The sequence below is a fragment of the Gossypium raimondii genome, chromosome 5 (assembly GCF_025698545.1).
Source record: "Gossypium raimondii isolate GPD5lz chromosome 5, ASM2569854v1, whole genome shotgun sequence".
Taxonomy (NCBI): Eukaryota; Viridiplantae; Streptophyta; class Magnoliopsida; order Malvales; family Malvaceae; genus Gossypium; species Gossypium raimondii.
Genome location: NC_068569.1, coordinates 15,277,285 through 15,297,463, shown reverse-complemented (window position 1 = coordinate 15,297,463; position 20,179 = coordinate 15,277,285). Strand labels below are relative to the sequence as shown.

The following is a 20,179-nucleotide window of genomic DNA, read 5'->3' as shown; positions in this document are numbered from 1 at the left end:
AAATACAAACCAGAATTTTTGAGCTACTCCTCATCGACTTTATCTTTTCCTTTTTAGTCGAAGTTTTCGTACAACATTAGCTACGGAAATTAAAACAATTAAAATTCATCAATACAATACAATTTCATATTGAATATTTTATTTTTATTCATCTTTTGTCTAAATTCCAATTTAGTCCCTAAACCGAGACTAACTTTATTTCTTCAAAACTAATTCCATATTTTCATTCAATTTCCACTTTAAACTAAATTCAACTCTCCAATTTCACTCAAATCCTTAAATTTTGAAATTTTTACAATTTAGTCCCTAATACTCAAAACTTATAATTTATTTTACAATTCAATCTCTTTTCATTTCTAACTTAAAATTATATCAATTTAATCCCAAATACTTAAATTATTCAACATGAACAACATCTAAAAATTCAATATTTTCTAAAATTTCAACATAGGTTAAGTAGTATTTAATACTAAAATTTTAAAACATAAAATTACAAGAAAAGCAGACTAAATTGACTTACCAATTAAGCTTTGAACCCTTTAAAATCCTAATTTTTTCTCCTTTTTCTTTCTCTTTCTCTCTTTTCTTCTCGGTTTCGTTCTACTTTGTTATTCTTTTCTATTCTTTTCTGTCATTTATTTTATGTTTTAATTATTATAACAATATAGTATAATAATATAATAATATTTACTTAAATAATAAGTAAGTAATAATTATTATAAATGTATGTATTTAAATGTTACATATGTCATTACCAATACCACACACTTATTAATTTGAGGTTTAATTGCTTATTTAGTCCCTTCACTTTTCTCTAATCTATAATTTAACTTTCTCCCTATATGCAATCTACTCCTTACACCTAATTACTCTTAAATTAAGCAAATTCACCTAATCAAAATCTAATTAACCACACAACTAACTTCTTAAATATTTATAAATATTTACGAATCCATTTTCCGAAAACGGAAACCTGAAAATATGCTTTGCAATACCCATGACTATTGGGTTGTTAAAAATCAAGACCAAAATCTAAGATTTAATCATTAACCTATAATGCAAAAAAAAGAGTGCCATATTAAGTACGACTAGACATGCTCATTGTTTGGGCCACTTGGCCCAACCCGAAGGCCCGCCCCGAAAAGTGAAAGGGTTTGAAAATAAATATAGGCCTGTTTTAAAAATAGGTCGGGCCTTGGGTAAGAAATTTTTTGCCCGAACCCAGCCCGGCCCAAATTCACTAAATAGCAAAAAAAAAAATCTGCTATTTTTTGTATTTTAATGATATTTTTTTTGTTATTTTCTCTCTATTTTGCTACCATTTCACTATTATATTACTATTATTTTGTTATTATTGTTGGATATTGTATAACACTTGTTTTATTGTTGATTTTGTTTTTATTTTAGAGACATTTTTTGTTAAATTGCATCTATCTTAGTATTATTTAAGTATACATTTTAAAAAAAATTATTTTTAATTTATTTAGAAATATTTATTTTAATGTTTTTAGTATTTTTTATGTATTATATACATTTAAAAATCATGTAAAGAAATATAATATAAAAAATTTAATATGGGCGGACAGGGTTGAGCCCGGATTCTAATATTTTTATCAGAGCTAGACTTAAATCATATTTTTCGGATTAAATTGAGTTGGGCCTAACAAATGAGCTTAAATTTTTATTTGAACCTGGCCGGTAATAATCACCTCTAAGTATCACGTGTCAATACTTTCTTACAGATTAAATCGAATTACAGTTTAGACCCTTTTCCAAGGACGGGGGCACGTGGGAGGCTTCTGGTTGTTCCCTTTTTTTTAAGATCTCCACCATCTTTGTACGGGATAGCGAAAGAGATGGGAAAAGGAAAACATTAGAGAATTATAAAATCAAGTTTAGGTGGATTTGCTTGGTTATTTTAGATATTAAATTTAGCGAAATATAATATTATTTAATATTTTCTAAGATTTTGAGATATAAAGAATAATTTTAATAACACATCTTCTTTAAGTAATTTTAAATTTCTAAATGAAATATTAAAATTTTGATAATTTCACCTTTCATTTTTATTATTTTAATCAATTTTATCTTTTTTAATAAAAATATAAGTCTAAGAAGGAGTTTCATTTTCAAAAACTATTTTACCATCTATTTATTATTAATTATTACATTATTTGAAATAATTATTTTGAGTTCTAAAAATTTTAAGAGTCAATTTTTGGTGATGTAACAACTTTTAATGAATTATTATAATTATGAATTTTAAATTTATTTCAAAGTTATATATACACTTATTAATATATAAATTTTTTTTAGCAGTTGAATAACCATTGATTCATGGAGAAAAATACTCCACAGATGCGTCGGGGGATGCTTAAACTGCAGCAACGTCAGATTGTGCGTGTGAGATAATTTCGCCATTCCATCCACTAGTTGGTTTGCTTCCCTGTAGACGTGGTTGAATGACACCTCCCAGGGCCTGTTACAGAATGATCTAATGTTCCGAACCAATAGCAAACTACTATTTTTTGCCTGCCGTACCGATAACAGCTGCACCACCATAGCTATATCACAGTTTACCTGAAGTCGACGGACCCCCATGCCCCAAGCCACAGTAATCCCCTTGAATACCCCCCACAACTCAGCCTCGAGATGGAACAAGAACCTAAAAACCGCGAGTACCCCAACATCCAATTTCCAAAACGATCCCCCAGCCGATGCCAACCCTCATTACCTCTTAACAACCCCTCACAGTTTAAACAAACCCATCATCCTTCGGAGGTGCCCAATCCAACTCCTTAAAAGCCTCTCGACCCTGTCGAATTTTAATAAAAATAAGAATTATTGTAATTTTACGAAAAAAAAAGGTTTTATAACGATGACAATTTCATAAAATAAACTTTAAAAATCTTATACTTTGATATTAAAATTTTATATTCCGATTAAATAAATTAAACAAAATAATGTATTTAATAATCTCATATTTTAATAATTTTATTATTAAAAATAATCCTACACACGAGAGATATGGGAGAAATTAAAGAAAAATATAAAGTGGAATCAAAATGGAATGGTCGCCTATTAGCGGACACAACTTCTCCATATATATGAACGATATTGCTATTTTTAAGTTGAAAGAAATCCTTGAGATTGTAAATCCTGTGATTTTCCCCAAGATATCTGTCTATGTGCAAAATGTAATGAGAAATACGTATGCTTCATAGCTCAAATAACTTTATTCTTTGAAAGAAAGTAACTTGGTACTTTTTCCCATTTCCTTAGGCGGTAGCCCTTACTTTGAGTTCACAATTTAAATGGTGAAAGTCACAACCCTCAACAACATGCATTTTTTTTATACCTTACACTACTTTAATTTCTATTTTTATATCAAGTTGAATTGAGAAAACTTTTTGATTTATATGGCTTATAAATCATTAATGAAATGTTATTTAAATGAATGAAAATGAATACATATAACATGGCGTCATTATTTCATACAATCATTCCCTAGTTATAATAATTAATTAAACCTATAACAATGCCATCAACATAGTGCTCATAAATCCCTAAGATATGAAATCAATTTGAGTATTATAGTATGCGTGTTAAAATTATGGTGTTTTAAATTCAAATTTATTGTGTTTGGTGATTGTTTATTCTTTTAGTTTTGAGTACTGAATTTATATTTTACTATGATAATCATCAATTTTATCATAAGTAAATTTTGATTTTAATTTATTTATACTTTATATTAAATTGGTTTTATTTCAGTAAACATATATTTGGACAGAGAAATAGAAGCTATTTCTACGAGGGTTTTATTTTCCTATTGACCAACTAATTATGTCAGCCCTTTAACATTATATTATCCCTATAAAATAAGATTCACAAAAGAGAAAGAAAGAAAGAAATGGCTTAATTGCGTGAATTCATTAATTATGAAATTTCTATCTCATTTTACTTCTTAATTTCTAACTTATTCATGTCTTTGAAGACATAAAAAGAAAGTAAAAGAAATATTAACCCATATACTAATAATATAAATCTTTCAAAAGATGAGAGACAAAACAGAGTAGCAGTCTTAATTTTAAAATTTCTCCATCATTTGATACAATTAAATGTTCAACAGGAAATACATGCCGTCCAGATAAGAATTCTGATTTCCCATTGCTTTGATTAATCAATTTTGCTAAAACAAAACAAAAAATGATTATAGTACAAAAGCTTTATTAGGTGACGACCATGATGATGCAATACATTTAACTTAAGTAAATAAAAGAGTAGAATATAATATTGAGAAATTTGGCAGATTACTAACTTAAATAAATAAATCATACTAAATGGATTACTATTTGTAACATCCGCATGAGAATTTTAATCTTATATGTATCTTAGAAAAGTTACTAAAATAATAAGTCATTACCCACTCTTATCTTTTTCTTTTAAAGAGTATTTTCTCCTTTTTAACAAATACTCTTTTTTTCTTTTAATATACTTATGTTAAATTTGATTTATTTGATTAAAATAGTACATATTAAAATTGTGAAGAAAACAATTTATCCACCCTATAGAATGTAGAAATTAATTCCAATAAATACCTTAAAATTTAAAATAAATTTATATATCAGATTAGATTGCTAGCATGAAATAATTTAAAAACATTTTAAAGACAAAGTATTAACGAAATTTTTATTATATTTCGGTGTCTCCCACTTTCTTACAGCATCCGAAATATGACTACTCAACTTGTCAAGATAATCTATTCATTCCTAAACTGTACACTCTTGCTATTTACTCCAACACATATGCTTATAAACCCTTCTTTCCATCTCATCTGGACTCTTTCAGGGTACCAAGAGTGATCTGATTGGTGAAAGGATCAACAAACAGATGAAGATCCAGTGCGATGTCTGTAACAAAGAGGAGGCCTCGGTGTTCTGCACCGCCGACGAAGCCGCCCTGTGCGACGCCTGCGACCACCGGGTTCACCACGCCAACAAGCTTGCCTCTAAGCACCAACGCTTTTCCCTACTCCATCCTTCCTCTTCAAAACAAATCCCTCTTTGCGATATCTGTCAGGTACTTTCTTCCCTTTCTTGCTCTCTGGGTATAGTTACCGTGTAGATATGGCAGTTGGCGTTCAGATCGATTGATTTTGGGTTTGTTTTTTCTTTGTTAGGAGAAACGAGCTTTCTTGTTCTGTCAGCAAGACAGAGCAATTCTGTGCAGAGATTGTGATGTTCCAATTCATGCGGCAAACGAACATACCAAGAAACATAACAGGTTTCTTCTTACAGGGGTTAAACTCTCTCCTACCACCGCTATCTACACATCCTCCTCTTCATCCTCAGTCGCTTCTTTATCCAACCTTGGCCATTCTGTTCCTGAATTCAAGTCTCAACAGTCGGTCAAGAACTCTGTCTCTGCTTCTACTCCAAATTTAAATTCAACTTCGCTTGCTAAATCGTCATCAATCAGTACAACATCTGCTGCAGTAACAAATAACAAGAGCGGTGGAGATAACTTGTTAGCAAGTGTAGAGGGTGGTTCAGCGAGTAGCATATCGGAATACTTGATAGAGATGCTCCCAGGGTGGCACGTCGAAGATTTTCTTGATTCATCTTCACCTTCCTTTGGTTTCTGTAAGGTTTGCATTGATCTATTGTTTCCCTTTCCTACCACTAAGGTCATGACACAGAATAATATGTTTCCCTTTTAACAAGTTGTGTTTATGAATGATGTGATTTTTTTTCTTTTGGATCTGAATAATTTTGTTTTCTTTTTGGTTTTCAGAGTGATGATTGTATGTTGCCGTTCCTTGATGCTGATCTTGAGAGCAATATGACTACTTCCTCGCCAGAAAGTTTGGGGCTTTTGGTTCCCCAGTCACCATATTCCCTGTATCCTCCCCAATATTCTTCACAAATGGGAGGGCAAAGCGGGTTGAAGGAGACAAACGAAATTATAGGCATGAAAGCTAACAGGAGACCGGTAGATGATTCCTTTACAGTTCCTTGGATCAGCCCTCAATCCACTAGCTCCAAGAGATCTAAGCGTCTCTGGTAGGATCAGGTTTTCAAAGTACAAACACTTCAACTTCTCTTATACTTGGACAACATCATTGCCCTTTCTTTGCATTTTCTCATTTCTTGCTAATTTAGATTTCAGTGTGATGTTTGCCTTTCCCCCCTACTCTAATAGAGCCGGTTTCGTTTGTAGCACTTTCTTTCTTTTACCCCTTGTGTACTTGCAGAATGCAACGACTTCGTAAATATTAATGCAAAAATTTATTTACTTTTACAAACAAAAACGTATAGGGCGAAACTATGAAAAAATAAATAAATACCCAATTTGAAAAAAACTAGAATCTAACAGCAGGGATGGCATATCGTTATCAAAAAAATCTCAACAGAACCTATAAGTGAATTGTCTCAAGTAACAAACATTCATGGGAACAAAGTAAAGTAATCTCTGCCCTTTCCTTTTGGTCGGGGAGATGTATCATGTCAATAAGAATGGAAACTGACAGAGAGACCGACATCATGAGAAGGGAATAAGAGGAAGAAGATAGATGATAGTTTATGATAAACTGATGATGGGATCGGATAAGGACAGGAGGGTGGGGCCAGGGAAAGGGGTAGGCAAAAAGGGATGCTCTGGATTTGTCCTAAAGCAGCCTGCATTATCGGCTGGTGGGCCGACCACATCCTAAGGAGGTCCCTGTTCTAGATACGGCAATCCATGCATGAACTTTCTAAATTTTATAAATAAAAAATGAATAGTCAGAAATAATATCTTCTTTAAAATATGAAATAATTTCTATTTCTAGTCTGGTCTTGTTTTTACACTATGAACGTACTTTGTGATAATGGGATAAAAGTAGAAAGTCACCGTTCAAAATTGACAACTGCTGGGTCAATATGTGGACTGCTTGGGGGAGCCGAAAGGTTTTCTTTGTCTAGACCACCCAAACCTCAACTTTATTCGTATTTGAGTTGTGCATAAAGTATTTTTAAATTTTGGAGGAGTTTAAATAAAAATATTATACTTAAAAAATAGATTTATTTAAAATATGAGTCGAGTTGAAATTTAAATATTTAAAGCTCAATTTGACTTGATTAGTTTTTAAATTTATAATATTTTATATTATATTGTTTTTATATATTATGTAATTTATAATATATAAAAATAAATATATACTAAATATATAATATTACTCTAATGTAAATATTAAAATAATAGTAAGATGATTATATAAAAATATATGAAACTATTAAATATTAAATTAAAATAATATAAATATTTTTAAAAGGTAATATGAATGAACATAAGTTTAAATTAATCTTTTATAAATATAAATAAATTTTAGCAAAATTTTAAACTCAGTCAAATTAAACTTGAATAAACATAAAAAAAAATATTAATATATCAGGTTGGATCGGAATTTGTTACTAATCACAAGCAATTCAATCATAACTTTATAACTTTTTGTTGACTCTTGTGGGGGCTCAAATGACTTTTATCCTTACATGTTACTTGGATGAAATATCACATCAAGATCTTAATTTGCTTGATTATGGCAGTTTTGGATCATTTGCCATCTTCTTTCTTCTAAGCGTTGTAGCGGTCGATTTCGCCCACTAGACAAGCAAACATGGTGCCGGACGTAGGTTTGTTTCAATTGCTTTTTATGACGGTAGTTAGTATTGTAATGGCGATTGTTTTATTTTTTTATTGATATTACTACGGATATCGAGTTGTTTCAGTATATCGTTTCGAATTAATTGTTATTTTTTAAATAATATTTAATATGTATTATATATATAAATTGATGTCATAAACCAATTAGGTAATGATGAAGATATTTTTATTTTACATAACCCAAACTTCTATTATTTTCAATATTTGTATTTTATCATTTAGTATAAATAAAAGTGTTAGATTGTATGTTGTATTAGCGTAGGTTATTTCTTATTTTATTATATATTATTTATTTATGCATACAAACTCATACTTATCTAATTAAGAAAATAAATTTGTATTTGATACATTAATAATATAATATATAAATTCATATTACTTTCATTCAACCATATTAAAATATATTTTTAAAATGATTAAAATAAATAGAATTATTTTATTTTTTGATAAATAATATTATATGAACTTATAAATTATCAAATATAAAATTATAAAATCAAACATTACCAAAATACTAAAACATTATTTATATCTCATTAAAAAAGAGAGAAAAATAAGTAGCTTAAAGGAGTGTAGTGGATAAATGGGTCTGTATATTTTAGTTGAGACATGTGCCTCCAATAGCCCAAAATCTGTTTTGCTCCAAAAAGTTTCTGCTTTACTACGGGTCCAACAAGTTCTATGAAGGCTTAATTGGAAATGACTGGTTGAGGCTTTAAAGATAAGGTTTCTGCAATTTTCATCCACTAAGGTTTTCCACTGAAACACAAGCCAGTTACAAGAAAAGAAGCACACAGAAAATCTCAGTTCCGTCAAATTGCAAGCAACTCAAAGATTAATCCAAGATGGAATCAAACAAACATTAATTAGTTAAAAAATCTTCTTTTCTCCATGCTGATTAGAAACAAACGTATATATAAATGAGAAAGGTTATTGAAGAATTTGAATTTGATGAGATCATGGGCGTCTGCAGTGAGCTTTGCACATATTTTGGCAGTCATAGACGCAAGGTCCACCACAATGAAGGGGGCAATCCAACCTCATGCCTCTGCACCTGCCTCTAACCGTGCATTGAGCAAACTCTCCCATCTTATAATCCTCCTTATTGAAAACTCTCTTCCTATGCGCTTGATTTCTGCCAATGCTGCCTTTATCTCTTCCTCTTCCATTGCCTTTGCCTGCTTTTCTTCCTCCACATCCCCATTTATACCAACCACCACCTCCTCCTCCCCATCCCCATCCCCCACCTCCTCCCCCTCCCCCTCCCCCTCCTCCTCCCCCCCCACCTCCTCCACCCCATCCCCATCCATACCCGCCACCGCCACCTCCTCCTCCTCCTCCACCCCCGCCGCCACCACCTCCACCTCCCCCACGACCAACACCTCTATTGTAAGGTCCTCTATTTTTGTTGTTGTTGAGCACAACTTCAGTGGAACTTCTATTGCCTGCTTCAACATTGTCTTTACCTGGGAGATGCTTGAGAAGAACTGAGGGTGAGGAAGAGTTGGTATTGCCTTGAGCTTGAGCAGCAGTACCATTTACCAAGTCATCGCCTCTCAGCCTAACAACCGCCACTGCCACGAAAAGGACGACGACCCAGTAACCTTTTACAAATGTCCCCATCCTTCGATGTCTACTAGATGCAACTGTTGCCTAAACCTGCTCGACCTATATATACATACTTGGGTTTGTATGAAAGTTTACTACAGCTACATTTGGTCCCACTTTGACCCAGATCTTAAGGAAAACCCAAAACAACCAATTGCTACTTGTTTTCTTCCAAAAAAGTGGTAAAGTTTGAGATGCCTTAGGACACACTTTGTCCCCACTTGTAATGTGACTAGCGCATGCCGGAAGCCTCAGAATTCACCCTCGCCCACTTGCACATGTGAGAACCAAGATACATAATTAGAATAATATCAGTGTATCCTAAATCCTGATTATGTAAGTATAAGGGAAAGGAGAAGTGCAACGTGCCATGGACTCGATTTAGTGAACACTTAGCCATATTCGAGCTCCGGGTTTATCAGTTTTGTTGGCTTCTTTGGAAAGTTGAAGAAACATTGAAAGTATGTTTAGGGACGTCTGTTTGTTAATTGTTTGCATAGTGGCACCAATCTATTAAGGCGGCTATGTTCATTGACATTCATTGACTATCGAAAAGTTTTTCAGCTTTTTTTTTTTTCCCAAATGCAATGATCAAAAAACGATCTTTTTGATGAAAAGGTGGAAATTAATAACAAGCACTAATCTGATGAGAGCTGGAAAATGAAAATATAGTTGAAAAAGGACCAAGAGAATTGATGTAGTTAAGGATGTTTAAAAGCTGAGCAGAGTTGAACATTGGTAATAAAACAAACCAACCAAATAGCATCCACTAGCCTGTTCAAGTTTTCGCTTTAAATTACACCTCAACAATAGCAATCTAGGAAACATATGACAATTTTGGTATTTCATTATTTTTTTGAAAATTTCTCCATCTCCTCCTTACCAGACAAACTTGCTTCACCCTGAAGTTTGAGGAATGGAAAAAAGCAGTGGAGTAAATAACAGTTGTGGGGATACCATAATCTTGCTTGTAAATACGTATTCCTCACAAGGTACATAACAAATTGAGCGGTGGTGCCATCATGCCTCCAACTTCATATCCGAAATAAAATATTCCAAAAAGTGATCTGGCACTCACTAATTCAGATTCAGGCTCAAGTTTTGTAATGGCTTCCTTAACCACCAGCCATCTAGTGCTTGTCCTAACTCCAAAACATGGATTGCTTTGCTTGATTCTCAGACAAACTGAAAACGATGAGATGAGAGAGAGAGAGAGAGAGACACACACACACATGATTGAACAAAAGAGCAAGTTGGGAGACCACTCAAAGTGTCAGGATTTTGTTCAGAGTTTATTATTATTTTTATATATAAAGAGTAGATTAGTTTCAATACTTTTTCTTTCCCGTTCCATCTAAGTTGGGCTGAAGCCTGAACTACGTTTGTTTGCAATTCTCTTACTGGGGTTTGGACCAGGTTGTCCTGACATATCAAGTTGTCTTAACATTTACTTTGTCATCCCAAGATAGGAAGACTGGCCCATTAACATCCTGGGACTGACTTATTTATTGAGTATTTAGTATAAGCTATCATCGGTTTTACTAAGCGTCGCCAGCAGTTTGTTAGATGTGAGTACAAGGTCAGTGTTGATGGACACATACAAGTTTTCCCATCCCAAGTTCTTGGCACAAGTTTCGTTAGTGGAATAAGCAATTTAGTTTTTGGAATTATGCATTTGAACGCGGCGAGAAAAACCGACACACACACACAAAAAAAAAGGATAAAAAGAAAAACGTTAAACGACAGAGGCAAGTGGTTGGTTTGACCTTGGTATTCAATAATTGAAACTGGAGTATTCCCCAAATGGAAGGTCATCTAAAAATTGTTTCATCTCTTCTGCAAGATTAATTGCGACATATGGGGGGTGGGGGGTTCTTGATGTAATCTTTCCACTACTTCAAAATATATTTATTATTGTTACTGCAATAGTAGTGATTCAATAACATAAAAATGGACAAAGACACTTTAAATCAGCATAGGTCAACTGTATTACCTGCTCTCTTTCTCAAAGTCAGGACTAATGATGGCATCCCTACAACTGCTGTCAGATGTCCTCACTGTCCCAGCCTTGAGAGTTGAGAGCTTCCACTATAGCGCTACCATTAAAAGTCTTGTAATAATAATGGAGAAGGGCCAAAGATAGGAAATCACGAAATGAAAATTTAATGCTGCTGTGCTGCTGATGTTTGATTTGAATGATTTAGAGGTACTTGCAACTACCAACAGATTAAGGCCCTCAATCTTAATTTTTTTATGAAAATCTTAGATCTTTATATAAAAATGCCGAATAGGAAAAAAAAAAAAAGGGTATACAAAAATTTGCTGAGATTCCATCTTTACGTATCAGAATATGCATGTATGTTTGATCTGATGTGGCTATGAACCACTATGGCAAGTTTTCCTCTTAAATAACTGATTTATAAATTTGACTCAGTGCGCTCCAGGTCACTCGGTGGAGCAGCTCTTAAGGAAACTCTCAGTTAATACATGATTTATGGTAATAACTTTATATTAAAATGGAATAATTTTTTTTTGGACATAAAAATGGAATAATTGATAATTTATTCATATTTTCATTACATTGAATGCAGATATCAATATATAACAATCATAGTCTTTAGCAAATTGACATTACTGCTGGCAACGCAATAAAAGCCTCTCTTCAGAAAGCAATGAATATCAGAACGATGAAGCTCATATAATAGTTGCTAATACGGGGGGTTGTTCTTGTACTCTGTAATTACTGTTATCCGCTGGAATGATGATTTTGCAAAGTCAAATCTCCCATTCATGAGCATTAACTACTGGTATTTAGCACTTACAACAATAGCAAAACCGGTTTGGGATATTTTCCACTATACTTTTATTTATTGATGGAGCTCTATACGCTTAAATTAAGACCGTCGAACTGAAAAAACAGGAATGAGTTTCACCAACTCTTCCTTAAAGATAAAGCATTTTAGTTGTCTCCAATTGCTGGGCCTGCAATCACCAGTGATGTATTCAGTAGTCATATATAAAAGGACAATTGGGATTATTCTAAATTAACAATGGATACTCAACAAGAGTCAAGTAGGCAAAACAATAATCACAATTCATCAATTAATATCAACTACTTCAGCTGAATAGTCTGAGCAGAATTAATGCTCTGCATCCCCAAAGGATAACATCTTTTTTGCCCAATAGAAACATAACGTTTGTTTCTCCATTGAAAATTCTCCTGGAAAATTCAACACCACCAAGGGAAAAAAAAGGAAGCAGAAGCAGAAGAAGTTACAGTGTAATAATCTCAAATATACATCATCTCAAATTTTCCCCCCCAAGAACAGAAGAGTAAAAATGCTCTGCAACAACTATTACGAAACAGGGATATTTCAGAGCCATCACTTGAAAACGGTTATTACACAAGAGCATGACACGGCCACTGAACATATTGATGAACTGTATATTGCACAATGCACACGGGATGCCTAAAATAATACGATGGAATGGTACAAGATTAGCAAAAGACTTTAAAACCAACTAGCTATGGATCTTTCCGGGATTGCAAATTAAAGCACAAGCACTTATCTTTTATTGCTTCAGCTTCCTTCCCATACTCCTTGAATTTATATTCATCTTGTTTAAAGTTAGGGGGAACCTTACCCTCACTGTAGCATTGATTACAAAGACTTAAAATGAGACTTTACTTCTTTAAAGCGAGAACCGATAATTGGGTAACGGCAAACTGAGCAGACATGGCGTTCATGACGATTCCTATCTCCAGTTTCTAACTTCAGGAGAGTGGACAAAATACCAAAGCCCCAATCAGGATCATTGAACATGATAAGGAACTCATTGAAAGATACCATTGAGGTATCTGTTTCTCCATGAACTTCCAGCATTTCACTAGCTCCATGAGAAGGGATAAATATAGCCCTCAACAATTTGATGTACTGAACTGCATCTACCTTTCTAATATGAGAACCACCTTCATTTACAGGTCGCCATAAGAGTGCATCAAAGGCGATCCTTTTTCGCTTATCTGGAGGTCCACTACAAAGGGGCGCAAGAACAGCATAAAACATGCCCAAGTCCACCCTGCCCGATCCTGTTTCATCCAAGACTGAGAGGATTTTCTCATTTATAGCTTTGACAGCTCCTTGGAAGGTTTCAGGTTTTAGAAAATTAAGTAATTTGCGTAGAACTTCTTCCAAATTAGGCTTGCGTATGGATTTCTGAGGACCACCGCTACCGGAATAGGAGACTGGTACATCAGTTTCATTCATTTCTTTCTTCAAAAGATCCACTTCACATCGGTTCAATCTAGTAAGTCTCTGGAAAGCCCTAATTTGAAGAGCATTTCCTAAATCCTGCCTCAATGTAGTCTTCTCACCCAGAGTCTTGAATTTTGAGGGATCCATTATTACAAAAGCCGCCTCCCCATTGGTACCACCGTTAGTCTTGACTTTCTTCTTCTGTAGCTGCTTCAGATGGTATATGGCATCATGTAACTCAACCCTATTTGTCATTTTTAAGGCCTCCTTCAAAGCTTTCTTAGCTTCTTCAGTTTCTCCGGCCCCCAACAAGGATACAGCCTTATTGAGCTGTGCCCGCCAATGATTCGGCCACACAGCTAAAACCCTAGTGTACATCTCAGAAGCTCTCTGAAACCTACCCAAGTCCATATAAAGCCCACCTAGATTGTATAGAGCGTCAACATGACCTGGTTTCAAATCAATAGCTTTCTGGAAAACTTCAATTGCCCTCTCATCCTCACCCATACCATGCAAAGCTGAGGCTAAATCACAATGTGCATCAGCATAATCTGGTTTCATAAAAATAGCCTCTTCTAAAGCCTTTACAGCTGCCCTATACTCCCCCACCCCGAAAAGAGCACTACCCAAAAGTTTCAAAGCTCTATAATGAGTAGGGCAAAGAATAGCAGCTTCCCTATAATACTCACAAGCACTTAAAACCATACCTTCTCCTTCAAGAGCAATCCCAAGATTGACATAAATTTGAGGAAGCAAGTAACCCCATTGGTTCCCACCAGCCTCAGCTGATTCCAAAGCCAACAGAAACTCTTCTTTAGCTTCTTTGGACTTCCCTAACACATACAAACAATTCCCGGCTCTGAAATGTGGCCTGACATCCATTGGCTGTAATTCGCAAGACCTTTTGAAACATATCAAAGCTTCTTTAAACAACTGGTGCTCATATAAGACCCTCCCAATTGCCATGTGTCCATCAAATGCTTCTTCTCTTGACCTTGCGCCATCAGCTCTACTCCTTAAAGCTCCCAATTCTTTAACAAAAAGTGCATAATCAGGCCCTGATTCTTCCCAATATACCCTTTTCTCTGAAAGCTCTGCAGAGGCTCCTAATTCCCTTGACCACCCGGCATCTGAATACGCATCAAAATTATCATTTCTAAATTTCGCGTCTTTCGCTTGCTTTGCTTTCAACCTCTTGAGCAAAATCTCCAAATCATCAACGAGCTTCCACGTGTCGTCGAAAACTATCCCGTGATGCGGCGACACTGCCCACGCCGCCGTCCGTTGATTCTTCTGCGACTCTATTACTCTCTCATCCGCAATCGACGACGACGATGCTTCGGACACGATAGATGCGCCTTTGTTTTCGTCGAAATTGAGCTCGAGCCCCAGCGCGTCGAAGTCACGGTCCACGTCACCAGCTCCGTCGTCGTAAGTTCTCAACAAACCGTCATAAGTTAACCCCTTTTCGCCGTCAATGAACTCCCCATAGGTTCGAAATACTTCGTCGAGAATGGCGTTAATTTGTTCGTCGCTAAACTTGACTCTGGGGTTAACAGCGACGACTAACGCTGCCATTTCATCTCTATTAAGACCCCCATCTCGGTTCGTGTCGAATTGCTGGAAAATCCTCTTCACCTTTTCTGATCTACTCCCTCTCGTCGCCATTTTCTCTACCTTCTTTTCCCCCCTTCTCCTCTAGGGTTAGGGAATTGGAAATGCGAAATGGTAAAGGTCAAATTTTGGGAAATGAAATGAGGGAGCAAGAAAAAAAGAGAGATAAAGATGGGTATTTCTTATATAAATCAGAAAAGTATGAATAGGGAATAACAATAATCCATATGGGAGTGGGCTGGGGGTGTTTAAAATTGGGGTTTTGGGGATGTCTTTTTTGGTTTCATCGGATCTGGGGAAAGTAAAGGGAAACGGAGACCGACGCAGAGAGAGAGAGTGGGGGGAGTAGAGAGATGATTGATGTTTTCTTTGTTCTTTTTCTTCCTTTTTTCTGGTTCGAATGAGCTGTGGGTCTTAGTCCCCAAAGGCTAAGTATCTCTAAGATATCACATTAAAACAATTAGGGTTAATATTCGATTGAGTCAAATTAAATTGAGTCGAAAAATTTCGAGTTAAATTAATGAATTTTATTATTTATATTCAATATTATGTTTACATGAATCGACTATTTAATTGGTAGAGCGAAGTATAATATTATTTAATTACATAAATAATATAATTTACTTAATAACTACATGTAAAGAACTATTTTAAACATGTAAAATAACTATACATAACGTTACAAGACGGTCATTGTGATCATAATTCGAGTCAACTATATAAGCTATTACACCACATGCATAATTATGCGTTAAGAACTATCTTATATAAGATAACATTTTGTGGTCATTTTGTTATCATTATGACCATAATTATGCGTCAAGAATTATCTTATATACCAAATTATGCCACTACTACACAAAATATGATATAGATGATGTGTCGCTCTAAGATTCAAATTTAACAGAATAGATTCAAGCTTCCTGCACAACAAAATCAAGAGTTTAACTGCTTTAACCAAATCAAAATAAAGCAAATGCAAGGTTGAAGTTTTCATAAGTATTAACAAAATATCTATTCCAAAAAGTTAAAATCAAACTATTTTCAAGCTTTATCATCTTCGAACACTGTAGATAGTACTAACAATTCTGTAACAAAAATAAAAATGTATTATTAAATTATGAAATTATTTACTAGAAAAATTAAAATAAATATTCAATTTTGTAAGTTGTAGTTAAGTTTATTATCATCTTCATGTTTCGATAACTTTGAAGATTCTAAAATTAACTTTTTAGATTAAAGTTAGATTCCTTGCCATCATCTATAATTTGTTTAAACCATTTGCAAAGGTAACGCTCATTTGCAAGGATTGAGCTAAGTTGTAATAGCCTGATTTTCAGTGGTGTCGAAAATACTAGTTCGAGACCACCAAATTCGGTAAGTAAGCTCGTAAATTTTATTATTAATATTTATGAGTCAAATATGATTTTAAAAAGATTATTGAATGGGTAATTTATGTTTTATAATGAATTATTAGGTTCGAGTGGTAAAATCCTAAGTCAAGTGGTTTTAGAAAGTGAGATATTAGGACCTTGTTTCTATAAACCAAACTGTAAATATTTTATAAATATTTACGGAGTGGCATTAAGATGGTATTAAAGTTTTGTTGAAAATTTTAACGTTTCGATAATTCATTAATTAAAAGGACTAAATTGTAAAGATATAAAATTTAATCACTATTTGATTAAATGGGTAATTGATAAAGGAAAGGGACTTAAATTGTAATTAAACGATGGTCAAAGTTTCCAAGCGGTGGTGTTATGATTGATTCCAGTAGCTTTTGGATTAATTGTTCTTTTAGTCCTAATAAGTTTGGGATTAAATTGTAAAGAAGTTTATTAGTTAGAATTTAATTAAATTGAAGGACCAATTATGAAATTAAACCTTCTTTTGATGGTAATTGTGCTATATATTTATGTGATGGACAAATATGGACATAGATTTGGTGTTTTAAATTAATTATTAACTAAGAGTAATATGGTAATTTAATGGATTAAATTAAATTAAATTAAAAACATAATAAAAAAAGGTGTGGTTATCATCTTCTTTCCCAATTACAACCGAAAGCTTCCATGAAAATAGAGTTAGGGTTTGGCCAAGCTTTAAAATTCAATTGGTAAGTGATTTTCGTCCCCTTTTTAATAATTTTTATGTTTTTGAGATCGTTGCAACTAGATCCAGCTAGCCTGTACCTTCGATTTTAAAACTGTTAAAGATTTTGAAAGTTTCCATTGATAAACCTTGTGAATTTTGATATTAAATGATGAATTTAAGATATTAATTGTTATTAAAAGTATTTTGTTAAGTGGTTTTGATAAATTTTTCGATTAAGGATTAATTGTTAAATTAGTAAAATACAAGGATTTGTTGTGAAATTATTGCAAAAATGGGTTGTATTAAATGCCATGAATATTCGGTTAGCTTGGATTTGTATTAAAAATGGTTAATTTACATGTTTTGGGTTTAGGGACTAAATTGAATAAAAGTAAAACTTTAAGGGCAATTTTTAAAATGTCAAAATGAAAAATTTGCATGAAATGAATTGTTTTATTGTCTAAATTGATATGTTGAATGAAATTATTAATTTAGATTAAGATCGGATAAAAAATCGAGGAAAATAGAAAATTACCAAAACACCCCTGAACTTTGGTATTTCTACAATTTAGCCAGGTAAGTTCGTGTAACTAAATTGTATGCTTATATGTTTAAATTTAATGTTATGATTGTGAAATGTATGATTTCTATGTATAAGCATTGATCACATATCCGAATATATCTGACAAGTATGAAGTCTCGTAGAACCTAAGAAATTCGATGAATATAAATGACATTGTCATTAAGGGTTCCCGATTGGTTGTGGTCTTGCATGTGTTGCAGACACACTACAGCTCGTAAGGGTGTCCCATTATTTAGCTCTTATGAGCATCCCGTATGGCTCTCACGAGCTTCCCGATTAATGACTCTATTGAGCTTTCCGTTTATGGCTCATATGAGCTTCCCGATAATTGGCTCTCTAGAGCTTCCCAATATTGGCTTGCATGAGCTTCCTGATTACGACTCTTATGAGCTTCTCATTACATAGCTCACATGAGCTTCCCGTTATATTACTCGGAAGAGCTTCCCGTTTACATGCTCGTATGAGCATACATGTACATGAATTGACAGATTATAGTTTTGTACACTTCGTGTGTACTACCCATGTATCCAACGATATTCTAAATGGTTTAATGAACAATGTTCTGTTATGAGACAATATGAGTTCGATACGAACTATTACCAAAATATATATATGAAATACATGGAAATGATACTACATGATATATTGATATAATGAAATGAATTATATATGTTTATGAAGAAACAGTAAGAGAATGATATGCATCACAATATGTACATATATGAATATTTTTTATATGACGATACAAGGAAATTATGTAAGTTCAGACGAGAAAATAAATTTATCAATGTTAAATTTATATGAAATATGTGCAAGTACACTAACAAGTATTGTTGTTTGATGCTTAGGCAAATGCCAAGCTATTGGTTAAATGGTAATATGTTTATTTATATGATGCATTGAAAGGGTAAGCCGTAAGCACTCAAATGAAAATATGCTAGTGCTCATGAAAGAGTGGTAAGGTTTAAGTTATGCAATTTCTTATAAAATGACTTATCATGCAATTAATTTAAAAAAGGCTATGTTTAAATGCACTAGCTTGTGGCTATGGTTGAATGATATGCTTATGACTGGTGTGTTTTACATATGGAATGAGTGTGGAAAGTAAAGAAATGCAAATGAAAATAAAGAAATTTGGAAGAGTTAAAGTTGTTTAAAATCCTACTATGCTAGGAATAATATGTATAAGTGATGCTATGCATTTACTCACCTTATGAGTTGTTGAATATAACTTCATGAGTATTGTGGTATCAATATTGGATTATTCCTGATATGTATGAATTTCATATTTGAAATGAATTGATATGATTAAAGTTTATATGAACTTACTAAGCATTCATTGCTTACGTAGTTGTTTTCCTTTACTTTTCAGATTATCGGAAGCTCGATTGGGTTGGAAGCTTGTCAGAGTTATATCACACTATCCATCAGTTCTATCGGTACTTTTGAATGTTTTAATTTTGGTTATAATGGCATGTATAGGTTATTTTTGGCTAAATGTTGGCCTATATGTGTTTGTTGAGTTTAGCCACTCATTTGGCTTATGTTTTGGTATTTTGATACGTGCATTGTAACAGCCCAATTTTCAGTAGTGTCAGAACAATGATTTGAGATCACTAAATTCGACGAAAAAGTTAGAAATATTTTTGAATCAGTGAATTTTGTGATTTAAAAGAAATTATTAGGTAAATTGGGTCAAAAACGAGGTATCGAGACCTCGATATCATAAACTGAGCCGTAAGTGTTAATAGGGTAGTATTAAAGTTTCGTTAAGAAATTTTAACGTTTCGATGGTTAATTATGAAAAAGGATTAAATTGCAATAGAGATAAAAGTTTAATTATAGATTAAAGAAGAGTTAAAAGGACCAAATAGGCAATTATGCCTTTTTCCAAAGTTGAGGCGGCATAAGTATAAAAATCTGATATTTTTATGTGTTAAAAAAATATTATTATATTATAGTAATGATTATGTTTTTATATTATATTATTATTAATATATTATATTATATTATTATATTATTATATATATATGACAAAGAAAGAAAGAAAAGAAACAGAGAGCAAAACAAAACAGAGAAGGAGAAAGAAAGAAACAGAGAGCAAAACGAAACAGAGAAGGAAGGAAGGAAAGAAAGAAAGAAAAGAAAAGAGAAATTTGGGGTTTTAAGGTTCAGAGTTAATTTGGTAAGTCAATTTAATCCCTTTTCTCTTAATTTTGAAGTTTTGGAATCCTAGAGATAAATACTACTTGATTTATGTTGATATTTTGAAAGTTAGTAGATTATTAGATGATGTTCATGTTGAATAAATTGAAGTGTTAGG

General features: G+C 33.2%; 3 protein-coding genes across 3 annotated transcripts; 1 reads left to right on the top strand and 2 right to left on the bottom strand.

Annotated features, from left to right (window-relative positions):
- The first annotated feature begins 4,753 nt into the window (after positions 1-4,753).
- On the top strand, positions 4,754-6,221 carry LOC105770994 (B-box zinc finger protein 21). The gene is made up of 3 exons (XM_012592380.2): positions 4,754-5,079; positions 5,180-5,647; positions 5,794-6,221. Exons 1-3 carry the CDS (start codon positions 4,891-4,893, stop codon positions 6,064-6,066), a joined length of 930 nt encoding a protein of 309 aa, XP_012447834.1. The 5' UTR covers positions 4,754-4,890; the 3' UTR covers positions 6,067-6,221.
- Positions 6,222-8,476: 2,255 nt separating this feature from the next.
- LOC105766827 (glycine-rich RNA-binding protein 1) lies at positions 8,477-9,324 on the bottom strand. Its single transcript, XM_012586390.2, has one exon. It carries the CDS (start codon positions 9,322-9,324, stop codon positions 8,659-8,661), a length of 666 nt encoding a protein of 221 aa, XP_012441844.2. The 3' UTR covers positions 8,477-8,658.
- Positions 9,325-12,304: 2,980 nt separating this feature from the next.
- LOC105769075 (uncharacterized TPR repeat-containing protein At1g05150) lies at positions 12,305-15,590 on the bottom strand. Its single transcript, XM_012589477.2, is given in 2 exon segments — positions 12,305-12,982; positions 12,984-15,590. Coding segments are annotated over 2 exon segments (2,397 nt in total). The 5' UTR covers positions 15,234-15,590; the 3' UTR covers positions 12,305-12,835.
- Positions 15,591-20,179: the final 4,589 nt, after the last annotated feature.

Excerpts from the sequence above, each read along its gene's own strand:
- LOC105770994 (XM_012592380.2), top strand. The coding sequence starts at position 4,891 with ATGAAGATCCAGTGCGATGTCTGTAACAAAGAGGAGGCCTCGGTGTTC. Across the intron at positions 5,080-5,179 it reads CTCTTTGCGATATCTGTCAG|GAGAAACGAGCTTTCTTGTT; the intron begins GTACTTTCTTCC and ends TTTCTTTGTTAG. Across the intron at positions 5,648-5,793 it reads CTTCCTTTGGTTTCTGTAAG|AGTGATGATTGTATGTTGCC; the intron begins GTTTGCATTGAT and ends TTTGGTTTTCAG.
- LOC105766827 (XM_012586390.2), bottom strand. The coding sequence starts at position 9,324 with ATGGGGACATTTGTAAAAGGTTACTGGGTCGTCGTCCTTTTCGTGGCA.